Source organism: Carcharhinus amblyrhynchos, chromosome 28 (assembly GCF_965287045.1).
Source record: "Carcharhinus amblyrhynchos chromosome 28, sCarAmb.v2.hapA, whole genome shotgun sequence".
NCBI lineage: Eukaryota > Metazoa > Chordata > Chondrichthyes > Carcharhiniformes > Carcharhinidae > Carcharhinus > Carcharhinus amblyrhynchos.
The window spans coordinates 5738258-5757654 of NC_137351.1; the positions used below are offsets into that span (position 1 = coordinate 5738258).

The 19397-nt window shown below is 44.5% G+C and overlaps 1 protein-coding gene and 1 non-coding gene across 4 annotated transcripts in view; one reads left to right on the forward strand and one right to left on the reverse strand.

The window, feature by feature from the left end:
* polg (polymerase (DNA directed), gamma) overlaps positions 1-12477 on the reverse strand; it is a 55440-nt gene extending 42963 nt beyond the window's left edge. Inside the window, exons 1-7 of one of the 3 annotated variants that reach the window (XM_080214274.1) lie at positions 12357-12475; positions 12103-12160; positions 8824-9434; positions 7079-7274; positions 5472-5639; positions 2436-2582; positions 742-821 (exon numbers count right to left, since the gene is read on the reverse strand). In XM_080214274.1, the coding sequence (XP_080070400.1) occupies positions 742-821; positions 2436-2582; positions 5472-5639; positions 7079-7274; positions 8824-9413 (1181 nt within the window). In that variant the 5' untranslated portion in view covers positions 9414-9434; positions 12103-12160; positions 12357-12475. Of the gene's footprint in view, positions 1-741; positions 822-2435; positions 2583-5471; positions 5640-7078; positions 7275-8823; positions 9502-12102 lie in introns of all 3 variants that reach the window. The other 2 variants (XM_080214275.1, XM_080214273.1) reach the window with 2 other exon arrangements.
* A 2221-nt stretch (positions 12478-14698) lies between these two features.
* On the forward strand, positions 14699-14771 carry trnar-ucg (transfer RNA arginine (anticodon UCG)). Its single transcript has one exon. It is a non-coding gene; the product is annotated as a tRNA-Arg (tRNA).
* Positions 14772-19397: the final 4626 nt, after the last annotated feature.

Consider the following 19397-nt stretch of genomic DNA (forward strand, 5'->3'; position numbering starts at 1 on the left):
ATGCCTACTAAACAATGGGAGACCAACCACCTTTGTCAAGAGAGGCAATTCATTGCTATGACTAGGAGATACACGGCTTCTGTACTAAATAATATGGAGGTAGACAGACCTCTCTTCATACTTAGCAGGCAGCAACCCATACATCTGTGATATTTACTCCTCAAACCTATGAGAGGTGCAGTACCAGAAGCTCCCCTCTCTCATTCCCCTATTCAAAATGTAGTCTGCAACAGGGAAATGCAACATTCAAAATGGGGCAAAGCAATCACAAGTAAACACTTGCCACCAAACACATGCACTTTCCAGCAACAGTCCACGGGAAATGTTTGGGAGCAGAAACCCTTGCCAATATCTACCCTCCACAGCTCTGCGACCGTGTGAATGGGAAACACCTTTAACAAAATCTTGCTGAAATCAGCTACATTGACTGGGATCTAGTCCATGACCAAAGCACTTGGTCTGTGTATGTGCACGCACCTGTGTTGTGTGTGCCAGTGTATGTGTGCACACATGCCAGTGTGTGCACACGCACTTGTATGCATGCCCGTGTGTTATGCATGTGTGGTCAGTCTACATTAGGTAGCGCCTTTAGTGCTCTTATATAGTATCAATATTTCAGCAAATGTTACATTGGCAGGCAGGAGGTGACACAGGGACTACTGCCCTTCCACCCGCCTACACTGGCTGATGGTCAGAAAGGGAAACAAGGATCAGAGCGGTCATTCAGAAAAGATGACTCACCTTTCTAGAAAGAGTGGAAGCTCCTCACAAAACACCTCATAAGTAGCCTTAACGTCTTGTGCACAGTATTGCATCAGTTCCTGTCATCACATTGGAATATTAAACACAAAATGGAGTTATTAAAAATAAAGCAATTCTCACAGATGATAAATTGTCTTCCTGTGTTTTTTCCTGGACTCTTCCCATGGGAACATTCTGATCTAGATACCTCGTTTTAGCCCAGAATGTCAGTTTAAAAGTTTATTTATTAGTGTGACACCACAGCATGGTGTCTTGGGGATTTTCATTGCAGTGTTAACGTAAGCCTACTTGTCACACTAATAAATAAATTTTAACTTTATATGTCTGTAAGTGTCAGGAGATTTTAGTTCAAAGCTACACATAACACCTTTTAAGATTGTAAAGTATCCCAAGGCATTTGACAACATTATCAAACTGATACCATTAAGTGAGATCTTGGTGAGAGGGGTGCATTTTATGAAATCTTAAATGAAATAAGGGAGGTAGAGAGATAAGAGAGGTTGAGAGAGGAAAATCCGGAGCTTAGGCCAGGCTTTGGCAGCAATGATGGAGTGATTAAAAATGTAGATGCACAAGTGACCAGAATTGGAGGAGCACAGATAGATTAGAGGGCTGAAGGAAGTTACAGGGGTAGGGAGAGGTGAGGACATGGAGAGATAGAGTCATACAGGTTTACAGCATGGAAACAGGCCCTTCGGCCAAACTTGTCCATGCCGCCCTTCTGTTTTTTTTAAACCACTAAGCTAGTCCCAATTGCCCACATTTGGCCCACATCCCTTTATACCCATTTCACCCATGTAACTGTTGAAATGTTTTTTAAAAGACAAAATTGTACCCACCTCCAAAACTACCTCTGGCAGCTTGTTCCAGACACTCACCACCCTCTGTGTGAAAAAAGAGTACCCCTCTGGACCCTTCTGTATCTCTCACCTTAAACCTACGCCCTCTAGTTTTAGACTCCCCTACCTTTGGGAAAAGATGTTGACTACCTACCTTGTCTATGCCCCTCATTACTTTGTGTACCTCTATAAGCTCACTCTTACACTCCAGGGAAAAGAGTGCCCGTCTATCCAGCCACTCCTTATAACTCAAACCATCAATTCCTGGGAGCAGTAAATCTTTCCTAGTAAATCTTTTCTGTACTCTTTCTAGTTTAAAAATATAAGTCACAAGTAGGTTTACATTAATACTGCAATGAAGTTACTATGAAAATCCTCTAGATGCTAAAAATTCTCCAGCATCTGTTTGGGTATACTGAGGAAGAATTTAGCATGGCCAATTCACCCACCCTGCACATCTTTGGATTGTGGAACAAAACTGGAGCACCCGGAGGAAACCCACGCAGACACGGGGAGAACGTGCAGACTACTCACAGACGGTAACCCAAGCAGGGAATCAAATCTGGATTCCTGGCGCTGCGAGGCAGCAGTGCTAACCACTGTGCCACCGTATCCTTTCTATAATAGGGCGACCAGAACTGTACACAAATTTGAAAACACAGAAGTTGAAAATTAAGACAATCACAAATCCACTTTTGAGGAATGTATAATCCCAATGTCACTAACTTTTATTATTTATTTAACCAAACACTTGAAAACAGTACTTTTTTTTAGATCTTTTGTGTGCTATACGATGAAGTGAGAGAATAATCAGTGGTCTACTTGTTGTTGTACCTGGAAGTCCTCTCGAATACTTTTCATTGTGCCTTTGATGAAGCTCTCACGAGCCTCCTTCTCAAGAGGCTTTCCCCCCACGTAGAGTGCATGGACATCAGGGAGATTATTGATGCTGCTAATGTTGACCCAGTCCCAGGCTCCGGTCTGCAACACAAACATAGCCAAATCATCTGTTTCTGTTCCAATATTTAGAACATAGAAAAACTACAGCACAAACAGGCCCTACGGCCCACAAGTTGCGCCGATCATATTTCTACTAGGCTTACCTATAACCCTCAATCCTACTAAGTCCCATGTATTCATGCAGAAGTCTCTTAAAAGACCCTATCGAATCTGCCTCCACCACCACCGCTGGCAGCCGATTCCATGCATCCACCACCCTGAGTGAAAACTTACCCCTATCACCTCCTCTGTACCTACTCCCCAGCACCCTAAACCTGTGTCCTCTTGTGGCAGCCATTTCAGCCCTGGGGAAAAGACTCTGAGAATCCACCTGATCAATACCTCTCAGCATCTTATACACCTCTATCAGGTTCCTCCAAGGAGAAAAGACCCAGCTCTCTCAACCTATCCTCGTAAGGCATGCCACCCAATCCAGGCAACATCCTTGTAAATCTCCTCTGCACCCTTTCAATGGCTTCCACATCCCTCCTGTAATGAGGTGACCAGAACTGAGCACAGTACTCCAAGTGGGGTCTGACCAGGGTCTTATAAAGCTGCAACATTATCTCCTGACTCCTGAACTCAATTCCTCGATTGATGAAGGCCAGTACACCATACGCCTTCTTAACCACATCCTCTACCTGCGAAGCCGATTTGAGAGTCCTATGAAGCTGGACCCCACGATCCTTCTGATCTTCCACACTGCTAAGAGTCTTACTCTTAATATTATATTCCTTCATCCCATCGGATCTGCCAAAATGAACCACCATACACTTATCCGGTTTGAAGTCCATGTGGCACTTCCCCGCCCAGTCTTGCATCCTATCTATGTCACGCTACAACTTCTGACATCCCTCCAAACTATCCACAACACCTCCAATCTTTGACAATGAATCCCACCAAACTTTGAGCCCACTGATGACAGGAGCTAGAAATGCTCATGGTTGGGTGGCACAGTGACACAGTGGTTAGCACTGTTGCCTCACAGCACCGAGGGTCCGGGTTCAATTCCAGGCTTGGGTCACTGGCTCTGTGGAGTTTGCACATTCTCTCCGTGTCTGCGTGGGTTTCCTCCAGGTGCTCCGGTATCCTCCCACAATCCAAAAATGTGCGGGTTGAGTTTATTGTCCCTTAGTGTCAGGGGGGCTAATTAGTGTAAATGCATGGGGCTATGGGGATAGGCGGGGTTGTGATTAGTGCAGACTCGATAAGTTGAATGGCCTCATCGAATGAGGGGGGCGGGAGCAATTGCTCACTGGTGGTTGGGGGGGGCAGGAGGCTAGATGGATCTCTGGTAGGGGATCCTCTCTGCGGGCGATCGGTGCGGGGTGAAGTGTGGGGAGAGAAGGGGGTAGGGAACGCGATCGGTTTGGGTAGCGGGAGGAGGGAGGGGTGGGTGGATAAGGGGGACAGTGATATGTGTGTGCACCATCGCTCCCGCCTTTTGCTCCCAGGCCACTTTCTCCGCTTTCTGCAGCCTGGGAGCGAGCCGATCCAGACACGCTTTCTCAAACGTTTTTCTGACTGCGCAGTTCAGAGCTCCGATCGTTTTGGCCGTGCTAAGCCCTGCCCACAGTGAGAATGGGACCCGTGATTTTTTTTCTCAGGCTGAGCGCATATGGGGGCGCCTGAAAGCAGATTTCTAAATCGGATCTGCTTTACGCCCAGATCCAGCACTTAGAATCAAAATGGTAAAATCAGGCCCTATGATCCTACGATGGATTTTATGAAAACAGAGAGCCCAAGCCCCTTTAGATTTCACTTCAGTGTGTGGGTACATCCCTCTTCCCGAAATGCCAAGAGCAAACTCACAAGATTAAAAAGTTCCTGATGTTGCCCCACCTCACAAAGCCAATGATTCATGACTCTCATTGTCTGCCGACATTTATTTATTAAACTGACATTCCTCCTCGGGGTAACCTTTCTTGCTGCAGAAATGGAGTTCACATTTATCTCCCAGTAACTGACATGTGCTTCCCACCCAATCTATGGACACCTATGCTAAACTACTACCCAATCTAAATGTAACATCTACTAAGGTGCTGGAGTGCTTAATGCCATGCAGCACAGATACAGGTTGAGCCCACTGCGAATGCCATCCTACGTGGATGTGATCATTGAGAAAATAGTAAGTCTAACAGGAAGGGAAGGATCTGAGGGCGCCATCCGGGTGGTCCTGGCCACAGTAACTTCAAACAAGCACATACTTGCCCTCTGAATGAGAGGATAAAAGTAATGGAGGAAACGCGTCTAAAAAAGTACGTCGATACAGGGCAGGAACTATCTAAATACCCTTCTATAAAGCAATAAGGTCAAAAGCTCTATAGGAAGGGTGACTTGTCACCTGGGAGGTGGAGAGGTATAAATATTTCACCCACAGATTGACAATATGGATGACAATCCAATGCTCTGTCTCTGACATTTTTTTTAAAAGTTTACTTTAGATTTTATTTATTTACTTGTCACAAGTAGGTTGACATTAACACTGCAATGAAGTGATTGTGAAAATCCTCTAGTTGCCACACTCCGGCACCTGTTGGGGTACACTGAGGGAGAATTTAGTATGGCCAATGCACCCAAGCAGCATGTCTTTCTGACTGTGGGAGGAAACCAGAGCACCCGGAGGAAATCCGTGCAGACACGGGGAGAATGTGCAAACTCTGCGCAGATAGTGCCCCAATCCGGGAATTGAATCCAGGTCCCTCGCGCTGCTAGGCAGCAGTGCTAACCACTGTGCCACCAACTTGGCACAAGGATTTAAACTCGTCATGCTCCTGTTTACTTTCACTTCAGCTACCATTCAAGATTCAAATCATTTTCATACCTTCGTCTTTCAAGTCGGTGAGTACAAGGATATTTTGTGGCTCTTACCCCCAAGCCTCTGGGCTTGTTGGCGGTCCGTTTGACGTGCTGTTTTACTTCTTCCAAACCCCTCCTCTTCCCTTTTTTACTCGCCATCCAGAGGCTGCGCTGGAAGCCAGTCAGGCCAGAAATAGCCATGTGCAGGCTCATCGTGTCCAGAAAGCGCAGCCCTGTCCCCTGCAGACAGAGAGTGAGAGTGAATCGATTTCACATTCCATGAACAGTCAGACACCAATCCCAGGAACACGGTTACACAGAGAGAGCTTAAAGTGACCAGGAAGCAAGAATGGAGAAACGTGTGGGAGTGCGAGGAGACCCTCCATCAACTGCTTAAGGGTACATAAATTTTGATTTATTATTGTCACACGTATTAGAATAGTGAAAAGTATTGTTTCTTGTGCATTATACAGACAAAGCATACCGTACAGAGGAAAGGAGAGAGTGCAGAATGTAGTGTTATAATCTAGCTAGGGTGTAAAGATCAACTTAATGCAAGGATTCAGAAGTCTAATGGCAGCAGGGAAGAAGCTGTTCTTGCGTTGGTTAATGTGTGACCTCAGAGTTTTGTAGCTTTATCCCGAGGAAGAAGGTGGAAGGGAGTATGTCCGGAATGCATGGGGTCCTTAATTATGCTGGCTGCTTTTCCAAGGCAGCAGGAAGTGTAGACAGAGTCAATGGGCGGGAGGCTGATTTGAGTGATGGACTGCTATCAGATGGTCAATAATAATTCCAATGGAGAATTCAGGAGAAACTTTTTTTACCCAGGGATTGGTTGGAACATGGAGCTCGCCACCACAAGTAGTCCAGAGCAGCACTGAACTATATAAGGGGAAGCAGTTTTAAAATTTATTTATTAGTGTCACAAGTAGGCTTACACTAACACTGCAAAGGAGTTACTGTGAAGGAGGAAGAGAAGGATGTGCTGGTAGGGTTAGATGTAGAATGCTGGAAGGTGCTTGTGTGGAGTATGAATGTTGGGCCAAGTGGTCTGCTGGAATCATAGAATCTCTACAGTACACAAGGAGGCCCATCTGGTCTGCACCAACTGACTGAGTATTTTGCATGATAAACACTAGGTACTACGTATATAGTCCCCCTACTTCAATTGTGAGATCAGTTTCTCTCTTCTGCATTAAAAATTTTACATCTAATGGATTCCCTAGTTACAAAACCTTACTTCTATCAGATCACCGTGTCAACTCTCCCTTAATGCAAATTTCATTTGCACGTTCTCTATGAAACTGCTGATGTAAACATCTAAACATTAATATACACTCCAGCCAGTGGTTGGCGATTTCGTATTTGAGCTGTTCTGCCGGTACTGCTGAGGAACTAATGTCTCCCAATCAACTCTACATCGCGTTTCCCAAACTGTGGTCAGCTTTTCAATTTGTAAGCAACAACACAATCAAACTTTTATATAAAAATAAGGACACTGCTGATGGGTTTAATATGGGAACTAAGATATATCCATATGCCCCAATTATCCCCCTACCAACATGTGACCCAGGACTACTGATAGCCATTTCCTGTTTTTATTTTTTGCCATCAACCTCTTATTCCGAAAACAGCACTGACAATTCCAGTGAAGCGTATTTATCAACTAGTTGACTCACCTTCATCAAGTATTGCTCTTTGACCTTTGCCCTGTCAAAGCTGACATTGTGGCCAATGACCAATCTCTCTGGCCATTCGCTTTTCAGTGGACGGGTTGAGTTTGCAGTTGTCTCCAGGGGAATCAGGTCAGCCAGGGTCAGCTGACTAGACCAAGTGTAACGCTTCTCAATGAGACGCTTACTGCACCAGGAGTACCTGAGGAGTAGGTAAGACTATTGTAAAACCCAGTCTGAACGCAAGGCAGATTTGCACATCATGGGTTATATTCGAGGTCTTACTCCCCCCCCCCTCCCACCACCCTCTCCCACCTTCCTCAGAATGCTGACTCTTCCTGGAGTACAAAACCTAAGGCATTGACTGCAATTAACACCTTCATCAAATGTGTATTATTAATTACAAGGGGCATAAGGGAGATTTTTATCAGGCTGGAACAAATGATTTCCCGATTAGTCGCACAACAATGTCAAAAAGGGTTTGTGTGGGTAGGAAAAATCACATCCCACAACTCTCCAACTATCGCACCAACGACCAGAGTCCACGATCATGGCTCCACAGTTGTGCAAGACTAAGTGAGGAACCCATCAGCTTTAGCTGGTGTGGTGTGGGGGACATCACCCCTTCAAGGTGCACAAAAACTGGGAAGGGAGGAAGAGGCAGAAGAATCCTGAGGGGTTAGTAGGACAACGGCGCAGAAGCTGGAGAACTGCATAATGTGTGACACATCCAGTGGGCAAGTGGAGAGTCTGGACCTCACACAGTATAGGCCCCATAGCTAGTCATGGAAAGTCATAGCCAAATGAAATGTCACATGACAGCAGATCTCCTGATCGGAGTAGCGGCTTCAAGCAGGTCAGGAGGATAAATCTAGACAGCGAGTGTCAGCATTTTATTATTGAGGGCATTGCATTTGAACATGATTGCCTGCCCAGCTTCTGAATGGCAGGAACTCTGCCTGACACAGCTCTGACAAAGCTTCATCCTGACACTAAATGTTGGCTCTGTTTTCTATCCACAGAAGCTGTCTGACCTGCGGAGATTTTCCAGCAATGTCTGTTTTCGTTTCAGGTTCCAGCATCGGCAGTATTTTGCTTTTACCCTAACAGCCTTGTGGTATTATTGCTAGACTATTAATCCAGAAACTCAGCTAATGTTCTGGGGTGCTGGGTTCGAATCCCGCCGTGGCAGATGATGGAATTTGAATTCAACAAAAAATATCTGGGATTAAGAATCTACTGATGACCATGAAACCATTGTTGACTGTTGTAAAAACCCACCTGGTTCACTAATGTCCTTAGGGAAGGAAATCTGCCGTCCTTACCTGGTCTGGCCTGTAGGTGACTCCAGGGCCACAGCAATGTGGTTGACTCTCAACTGCCCTCGGGCAACTAGGGATGGGCAAAAATTACCGGGAAAGTCACACAGACTCGAGACAATAACTCTGTTTTTCTCTCTCCACAGATGCTGCCAGACCTGTTAGGTTTTTGCAGCATTTTCTGATAAGAATGAAAGTTCTCCTTATTGATTATAAGCATCCTTTGACACAGGCCCACTGTGGGAAGTTCTGAAATTAGCACCAAGTTAATCACGAAACAAAACTTTTCCAAGATCGGATGTTAGAGGGCTTTATTCTGCACCTAACTAATGATGGGCTTACCAAGAACTGCTACAAAGTAGAAAAAAGATCTTATTTTCTACCAGAGAGCAATGTATTTCCTCTCTCACTCATTTGTGTCTCAGTTCTTACCAGGCACTTGCAGAGACAGCTACTGCCAATGTTGGACACTGGCCCTCGGACATGCACACCTCCACATCAAACACCAGTGCCTTGTCATCAGGAAAATCCACCGCCTTGGTTTGTCCATCAGGATCATACTTTGTCCAACCAACTGCCCAGGTCCACTCTGATGGCATCTTAGGGAGCTCACACTGCAGGAGTTCATTGGCTGCCTCCAAGTAAGGGAGGTTTTGCTTCTGAGCAAGGATGCGAAAATGCTCATCAATGTTGTTACCGTACATCTTGGGCAACTGCAGTTGCACATCGGGCAGTTCTGAGGTTTGCTTGCCCCAAAGGTCATGAGATTTGAGATGCTCAATGCTCTTCTGGACTGCCTCTTCCAAGTACTCAGCCTGGATATCTCCAAAGATCTGTTGATGGAGACCACTGGACAGCATCTGGATATTTAATGGATTCATACGGATCTGTTTTCTCTTGGGATCGGTACGCTCCTTTGGGTTGCAGTGAGCAGTTGAGGAGCTGGCCCATTTTGAAATGGGGATTCTCCATTTTGAGAGTAACGGTGCTAGTGATGTCCTCTTCAATAACAGATGGTTCATTCTATTCCTCTCTCACCATTCCTATGGTGCATAAAGTTGGGGAGGTTTTCAAGGTAAACAAGTTTTTTACTCTTCAAATCATTCCATTCTTAAAATAAATTAAAAACAAAAGCAAAATAAAAGAGAAAATAATCAAGACGTTTTGTCTCCTTGTTACACCAGCAGGTTAATAAATTGCAATAATCCTTAAACATCTTCCCTACCACCCCACCCACTGCCAGGTGCTGTTGAAGCAATAGCACAATTAAAAATAATTCGCATAATATGCTTACTGCCAAAATATTTTTGTCTTGCGGTCTTCAATACAAATACCAAATTTTGAACGATCATAGCAATTTATACTAGGTGAAAAAGGTGCTGATTGGTTGGCAAATCGACTCTAATAGGCAATGCCATGCAGAAAGCAGGGAACTATAAGCCCCCCAAGCTCCCATGTAAGTTAAGAAAAAAGGTGGAAGGCTTGAACATGTTCCTTTTGTTTCTAGAGAACTGGTCCCTGTGTATGAATTGACTCTGTCTACACTTCCTGCTGCCTCGGAAAAGCAGCCCGCACAATTAAGGACCCCACTCACCCCGGACAATCCCTCTTCCACTTTCTTCCGTCGGGAAAAAAGTACAAAAGTCTGAGGTCACACACCAACTGACTCAAAAACAGTTTCTTCCGTGCTGCCATCAGACTTTTGAATGGACCTTGCATTAAGCTCATCTTCCTCTACACCCTAGCTACGATTGTAATACTACATTCTACATTCTCTCCTTTCCTTCTCTATGAATGATATAGAGAAACAATACTTCTCACTGTATACTAATACATGTGACAATAACAAATCAAATCAAATCAATGTACATTGCTTCTAGTAAGTGCCAATGAGCCACATTCTGATTTTGGCTGGTTATCTTAATTTGGTTCTTCGTTAGTTATTGGCACACTCAGCAGTGTTCAGCAACTGCTGCCCAATCACAGAATCACATCGAGCAGCAGACTTGCCAACCAATCAGCATCCTTTTCTCCTCTGGTATAACTCGTTGAGAATGTTTGAAATTTGGCATTAGACTCATAAAATCCCTACAGTACAGCAAGAAGCCATTCGGCCCATCAAGCTGGCACCAACAACAATTCCACCCAGGCCCTATCTGCATAACCCTACGTATTTACCCTGCTAGTTCCCTGACACTAAGGGGCGATTTGACATGACTAATCAAACTAACCCTCACATTCTTGCATTTGTCCTGATGAGTCCATCAGCAACACGTCTCACTTAACAGCAACATTCAAATAAAAAATAACCATGATTCAATTAATAATGGCACTGTGCTGACCTCAGTAAGAAGTCTCACAACACCAGGTTAAAGTCCAACCAATTTATTTGATAGTAAACTCACAAGCTTTTGGGGTTCTGACAGCTCCCTTAAAGACCACAATCTAAACTCAGCTGCTACCCCTTGTATTGTACAGGAGGGCTATACAATGCCTTTTTTCTGCTAAGCAGATTCCTCTCAGAGGTACTGGTGAAACACAAATATTGGATAGGCTTCCCTAGGGTAAGGGAGGATGACTCAAGGATTGCTCTCAAACATTCACAGAGCACTAAATGCTAATATTATGTATGTCCTCAACTGAGCATGATGTATAACTCAGTGAACAAAAATAAACATATTGGACTGGGTACCCAGCACTGACTCATCGCACAGTGCGATGACAGATTTCGTAAACATTCAAGGTGTTTTATCAAACTCTGATCAATTTTATCGGGTATCAGATAGTTTATAATAATTCATGGAATCCCAACAGTGCAGAAGGAGGCTATTCAGCTCAACGAGCCTGCACCGACAACAATCCCACCCAGGCCCCATCCCCATAACCCCATGTATTTAACCTACTAGCCCCTGACACTAAGGGGCAATTCAGCATGGCCAATCCACCTAGCCCGCACATTTTTGGACTGTGGGAGGAAACCAGAACAGCCGGAGAAAACCCATGCAGACACGGGGAGAATGAGCGAACTCCAAACAGACGGTGTCCCGAGGCTGGAATTGAACCCAGATCCCTGCGTTGTGAAGCAGAGTGCTAACCACTATGCCACCCGCCTGGCATAATGGATTTGATTAGGTATTTTGAGTTTGAAAATCATTTGAAATTAGGAAAACATGAGTAGACCCCAAATTCTGACCCTCTTTAATCCTGACTGCCCTTTCCAGCTCACTCCTAACCCTCTCTTGTTTATGATCTATTTAGTGCAGCAGGGTAACATAATGGTTAGCACTGTTGCCTCAGTGCTAAAGACCTATAATTCTGGCCTTGGTCAGTGTGTGTGTGGAGTTTGTACACTCACCATGTGTCTGTGTGGCTTTCCTTGGGGTGCTCTAGTTCCCTCCCACAGGCCAAAGATGTGCAGGTTAGGTGCATTGGCTATGCTAAATTGCCCCATTGTGTCCCAAGATGTGTAGGTTAGGGGTAAATCCATGGGGTGACGGAGTAGGGCATGGGTGGGATACTCTTTCGGAAATTCGGTGCAGTCTCGATGGGCTAAGTGGCCTCCTTCTGCACTGCAGGAAATCTATGATCTCGCTTTGGCAATGATGCTACACCTAACCCTCAGACAGCAGGCTGAATTTGCCCCTTCTATCCAAAAGAAAAGCGTTCCGAAGCGAAATCATTCATTTAATTCGGAGCAAAAAAAGTTCATACCTGAATCTTGTGCAGTTTAGCTGGCTGCTGGAGAAGAGGTCACTGCTTTAACCAGTCCCTGAAATAAAAGTTGAGAATTCAGTGTTTTGTTCTTAAATGCATTCAATTCACCATTTATTATGTTTCTATTGCACCCGCTGAAAAGGTTGCAAACTTAAGCAGCAATGTTGCGATGTAGGGTTTTGGTTAAAAATCAGCTACTTTGTCCTATGTCACTCTACAAGATAAAAGCTTCCTTTCGATGTGTTTCTAACCAGTCTGACTTTGATTCCTGACTTTCCTCTCGAGTCTACTGCTGCCAGCCTCACAGGGACTATGATACGCACACCTGTCCGGCAACCACCTGAGCACAGGCACAATCGCAACAACACTGACTTCAACACATTGAATGCAAAGGAGAAAAGGAAATGATGGGTTGGGGATAAAGTGTAAAGAGCCTCTCGCCATACTGCCATCTATGGGGCTGTGAAGAATACGATTCAAACACTCAAAAGGTTAGGGAGAGAATTGTGGAAGTGCCTGCCCTTGTAAAGAGAAACTCAAACAGATTAATGAGTCCGTTAACTCTGCTTTCTCTTCTAACATAAGCAAAATACTGCGGACGCTGGAATCTGAAACAAGAAAGAGATGCTGGAAAAACTCAACAGATTTGCCAACATTTATTGGTGTGGAGATGCGGGCGTTGGACTAGGGTGGACACAGTAAGAAGTCTCACAACACCAAGACAAAGCCCAACAGGTTTATTTGGAGTCACTTTTTGGACTGTAACCTGGGTCAAACCTGGGTCCTTGGCGCTGTGTGGTAGCGGTGCTAACCACTGTGCCACCATGCCTCTCCTAATTGTCCATCCCTAATTGCCTTTGAGTAGATGGGGAGAAACTGTTCCTGCTCATAAAGGGATTGGGAATGAGACAGTGCAGATTTGAAGTGATTTGCAAAAGAAGCAAAGGCAATGTGAGAAAAAATGTTTTCACCCAGCAAATGGATGGAGTCTGGAATGCATTGCCTGGAATTGGAAGCAGGATTTGATTTGATTTATTATTCTCAGGTCTATTAACATAGAGTGAAAAGTATTTTTTCTTGCACTCTATACAGACAAAGCATGCTGTTCGTAGAGAAGGAAACAAGAGAGTGCAGAGTGAAGTGTAGGGTTCAATTGAAGCATTCAATCAAAAAGCAGGAAAATGGTATTAAATCATAATGCTCATTCGGAGAGCTAGTTCAGGCATGATGGACCGAATGGCCTCCTTCTGTGGCATAAGAACTCTGATTCTGTGATTGAGAAAGTGCTTATAACTAAAATGTTAACTGGGCCCCTTCTCTTTATAGTGAATATGACTAATTGGTGTGTCAGGTGTCACTGGAAGTGTCACCACAGGAAAACAACTTTGACAGTAGGATTGGCTGGCCACACTCACCCCAAGACTGGAAAATCCCACTGAGGCCCCACCCCGCCCGCTATGACAGTAAGTTCTTATGTGTGGTGTATGCCATGAGGTTGCTTTTATCTGTAAATTGGGACATGAGCATTGCTGGCAGCGCCACCATTGATTGTCAATACTAATTGTCCCAACATGATAGTGGTGACAAACCTTTTTGAATTGAATTGATTTATTATTGTCACATGAACTGGGATACAGCGAAAAGTATTGTCTCTTGCGTGCTATACAAAGCATACTGTTCATAGGGTACATAGGGGAAAGGAAAGGTTAGGGAGCAAAATGTTGTGTTACAAAATGTTACAGTTACCAATAGGGTTAAGCGAGAGGTCAGCTTAATATGTTGGCTTTTGTATATTTTTCCCGACTGAAGAAGGTGGAAAAGACTATGTCTGGGGTGCACCAGGTCCTTGATTATGCTTTTCCAAGGCAGCAGAAAGTGTGGATGGAACCAATGGATGGGAGACTGGTTGTGTGATGGACTGAGCTACGTTCATAACCTTTGGAGTTTCTTGTGATCCTGGTCAGAACAGGAGCCATATCAAGCTGAGATATGTCCGGAAAAGCATACATGGATCCATGGTATTTTAACCGAGTGACAGTGAAGGAATGGCAATAGTTCCCAGTCAAGATGATACCTGACTTGGAGGAGAACCTGCAGGTGGTGAGTTTTGCAATGCATTTACTGCCCTGTTACTTTTAGGTGGTAGAGGCCACAGGGTTTGGAAGTGCTGTGGAAGGAGGCTTGACGAGTTACTGCAGTGCACATTGTGTGCAGACGATACAACACTGTTGCCACTGTGCCTGTCTTGCGGGCAGGCAGACTGGAGGGGAGGCAGGATCCTCCATGCGGCGCTGCGGGTGGAGGAATGCTGCCTGCGAAGGGCGGGGTGCACTGAGCGCAGGTTCCTCCAGGGGGCACAGTAGGGAGGGATCGGCTGCTGCTGGGTGTTGACTCGAGCAGTAACTGTGTCGGTTGAAGTTGGCGGCGCCACACGAACACTAAACTATTATCCAAATTATTTTGAAAGAGAATAAATTCTCAATCACGAGGATCCCTGTCCGAACCTCGAGTCGAAGTAATTGATGCATCATAATCACAGATGGACTCAGTGTTTTTACCGCTTTTATAAGCTACTGCCAGTCATTCGCTTGTCGGCCGCGTGGCCTAATGGATAAGGCGTCTGACTTCGGATCAGAAGATTGCAGGTTCGAGTCCTGCCGCGGTCGTATTTTCTTACCATGACATTATTCCAAAATAGCCAAACTATGTCAAGACTTTTTAATTTGGCACTATTTTTCTTAAATCAAAATTAAGTGTTTCATTAAATAACTCATTTTGAACAGAGTCCCTTCAGCGGAACAAGCCAACATCTTGGAATTTTATTTGATCTGATTTATTATTGTCACGTGTATTGGGATACAAAAAAAAAGTATTGTTTCTTGCGTGCTATACAGACAAAACGTACCATTCATACACTACCAAACTGTGATACATCCAGAAAGCAAGCATGATGAGAGCCGTAGCGGACATGCCAAATTTCCTTAGCCTCCTGAGAAAGTAGAGGTGTTGTCTGACTCTATGGGTGGGATTTTCCAGCCACACTCAGCCCAAGACCAGAAAATCCCATCTGAGGTCAATGGACCTTTGCATGATCTGCCCCCCCTTCTCCGAACCGCCTGCCCCCCCACCCAACCTGCTACAATCCCCAAGATAGGCGGGACAGGAAAATTCCACTCAACCTATCATTCATAGAGAACAAAGCATACCGTACGTAGAGAAGGAAAGAAGAGAGTGCAGAATGTAATGATATAGTCGTAGCTAGGATGTAGAGAAAGATCAACTTAATGCAGGGTAGGTCCATTCAAAAGTCTGATTACAGCAGGGAAGGAGCCTTTCTTGAGTCAGTTGATATGTGACCTCAGACTTTTGTATCTTTTTCCCAATGGAAGAAGGTGGAAGAGAGAATGTCTGGGGTGTGTGGAGTCCTTGATTATGCTAAATGCTTTCCTGAGGCAGCAGGAAATGTAGACAGAGTCAACGGATGGGACAAGGAGGTCATTATTATCTGTGGTAGCCTCTCTATTCACCTGGTCCTGTTGCCCCACTTTTTCCCTAATCCTTTAACTTTTTTTTCTGTTTATCAATTCATAAGAACATAAGAACATAAGAAATAGGAGCAGGAGTAGGCCATCTAGCCCTTCGAGCCTGCCCCGCCATTCAATAAGATCATGGCTGATCTGTTGTGGCTCAGTTCCACTTTCCCGCCCTCTCCCCATAACCCTTAATCCCCTCTCTTATCAAGAACCCATCAACCCGCTTCTTAAAAATATTTAGCGAGGCAGCCTCCACCACTTCAACGGGCAGAGAATTCCAGAGATTCACCACCCTTTGAGTGAAGAAGTTCCTCCTCAACTCCGTTCTAAACCGCCTCCCCTTTATCTTGAGGCTGTGCCCCCTAGTCCTACTGTCGTTGCTCAGCTGTATAGGGCATTGGTGAGGCCGCAGCTGGAGTACTGTGTGCAGTTTTGGGCGCCGCACCTGTGCAAGGATATTTTGGCCCTGGAGGGAGTGCAGAGGAGGTTTACTAGGCTGATACCGGAGTTGAGGGGATTGAGCTATGAGGAGAGGCTGAATAAACTGGGCTTGTACTCGTTAGAGTTTAGAAGAATGAGGGGAGATCTCATTGAGACGTATAAGATGATGAATGGGATGGATAGGATAGAGGTGGAGAGACTCTTCCCGCTCAAAAAAAAATTCAGTCCCTTTATTGAACATTATTATAGATTTTGCTATCACCACACTTTCTGCTGCCATTCCATATTCAATGCACAATTGAAAAGTAATCTCCAGGACACTGCTGTATGCATGTAACCCTGGAGAAGAAACATTGCGACGTTAATAAACATTGTTAATCTTCTCATTCACTTTGAACATTTCTTCTTGCCAGGTATAGTCAATATATGTATGTACACCAAATCATAGTTAGCAACCCATAAACTTTGTTCATGATTTGGACGCTCATAGAATCATAGAGTCCTTACAATGCAGAATGAGGCCATTCGTCCCATTGAGTCTGCACCAACTCTCTGACAGAGCATCTTATCCAAGCTCAATCCTCTGCCCTGTCCCAGTAACCCCACGCAATTATCCTATTAATCCCCCAGCACGGTTGTTAGCACTGCTGCCTCACAGTGCCAAAGACCTCAGTTCAATTCCGGCCTCAGGACACTGTCTGTGTGGAGTTTACACATGCTCTGTGTGGGTGCTCCTATTTTCTTCCGCATTCCAATGATGTACAGGTTAGGTTGGTTGGCCATGCAAATTTGTCCTTGAGTGTCAGGGGACAAGCAGGGCAAATATGTGAAGGTATGGGGCTAGGGCCTGCATGGGATTTATGTTGGTGCAGGATTGATGGCCTCCGTCTGCACTGTTAGAATTCTATGATTCTAATCAAATCATCTTAGGACATAAGGGGCAATTTAGCATGGCTAATCCACCTAACCTGTACATCTTTCGCTCATGCTAAACTGTTACACTGTTAATCCCAACTTCCCCATGTATTTTCCATGTAGAAAACCCAAGTTGAGCATCCACCGTCTCCACACATGGAGACAGTGTTCACCCTTCAGGACATTTTATGGGAACAGGAATCCAGCAATCGACAGCAGTTGGCTGTATAAAAACATAGGAACATAAGAACTAGGAGCAGGAGTAGGCTATCTGGCCCTTTGAGCCTGCTCCACCATTCAATAAGATCATGGCTGATATTTTCGTGGACTCAGCTCCATTTACTCACTCATCATAACCCTCAATTCCTTTACTATTCAAAAATTTATCTATCCTTAACTTAAAAACATTCAATGAGGTAGCCTCAACTGCTTTACTGGGCAAGGAATTCCACAGATTCACAACCGTTTGTGTGAAGAAGTTCCTCCTCAACGCTGCCCTAAATTTGCTTCCCTTTATTATGAGGCCATGCCTTCTAGTTCTAGTTTCACCTGCCAATGGAAACAATTTCCCTGCTTCTTTCTTATCTATTTCCTTCATAATCTTATATGTTTCAATAAGATCTCCCCCATTCTTCTGAATTCCAATGAGTATAGCCCCAGTCTCCTCAAGCTTTCCTCATAAACCAACCCTCTCAACTCCAAAATCAACCTAGTGAATCTCCTCTGCACCCCTTTCAGTGCCAGTATATCATTTCTCAAGTAAGGAGATCAAAACTGTACACAGAGGAGATGTCAGGGGTAAGTTTTTCACTCAGAGGGTGGTGAGTGAGTGGAATCAGCTGCCGTCGGTGGTGGTAGAGGCGAACTCATTGGGGTCTTTTAAGAGACTTCTGGATGAGTACATGGGATTTAATGGGATTGAGAGTTATAGATAGGCCTGGTAGGTATGGATATGATCGGCACAACTTCTGGGCCAAAGGGCCTGTTTGTGCTGTAGTGTTCTATGTTCTACGTTCTAAGTACTCCAGATGTGGCCTCACCAGCACCTTATATAGCTGTAACATAATCTCCATGTTTTTAAACTCCATCCTTCTAGCAACGAAGGACAAAATTCCATTTGCCTTCTTAAAAACCTGCTGCACTTGAAAACCAACTTCTTTGACTCTTGCACAGGTCCCTCTGCACAGCAGCATGCTGCAATTTTTTACTGTTTAAATAATAGTCCATTTTGCTGTTAATCCCACTGAAATAGATGACCTCACATTTTCCATCATTGTACTCCATCTGCCAGACCTTCGCCCACTCATTTAGACTATCTATATCCCTTTGCAGACTTTCAGCATCGTCTGTACACTTTGTTCTGCCACTCGTCTTAGTGTAATCTATGAATTTTGACATACTACCCTTGGTCCCCAACTCCAAATCATCTATGTAAATTGTAAGCTGTTGTGGTCCCGTCACTGATCCCTGAGTACACCACTAGTTACTGATCGCCAACCAGAAAAACACCCATTTACCCCCGCTCTTAGCTTTCTGTTAGTTAACCAATCCTCTATTCATGCTAATACGTTACCTATAATGCTATACACCTCTATCTTAAGTAGCAGTCTTTAGTGCGGCACCTTGTCAAATGCCTTCTGGAAATCCAGATACACCACATCCACAGGTTCCCCATTGTCCACTGCACATGTAAAGAATTTCACCAAATTAGTCAACATATTGAAAATGGTGAGGGGGTAGTGTGGGGCAGTGGGAGAGAGGGATCTTGCTAACATTCAAACATCATCCCATTGGGTAATCAGTCTTTTTGAATTCAACTTGACATAGGAATGCAGTACTTCATAAGGATGGACATGTTGCCCAACTAATGGCAGGAATGCCGGGGACAAGTAATATGATGGACCTTCAATGAATGAAGTTAATCAGAAATGGCAACCCTAACCCTCCTCCCTTCATGAGAAGCTGGAGTTCTTCGCCTTAGAAAAAAGATTAAGAGGAAATTTGCTTCTAAGATGTGTAACAAATGCCTGACATTGTCCTTAACTAATATGGTAGTTGACATTACTGTGGCCAATTATGTGTGCTCCCTGCTAGCCATTGTAAGGCCTTAGATGTCCACACCACATTTCTAGGCCTATATCCTTTTGTAATATCCTCAGGTCTCTTCAGATATCCATGTATTATAACTTTCAGGTCTTCCTTCCATTCAATACCTGTGAGCTGCTTGGTGTTGCTTGCTCGTGATTATGACACTAAGTTCATTAATATTGAGTGGCATCTTTCAGGTGCCAGCCCAACAGAAATATTATTTCACTCAAAGAGAAAAATATTGTTTTGGTATACATCTGGGAGGTTATTATTTCGAATCCTGGGCATCGTGTCTCAGTATCAACCACACACAAG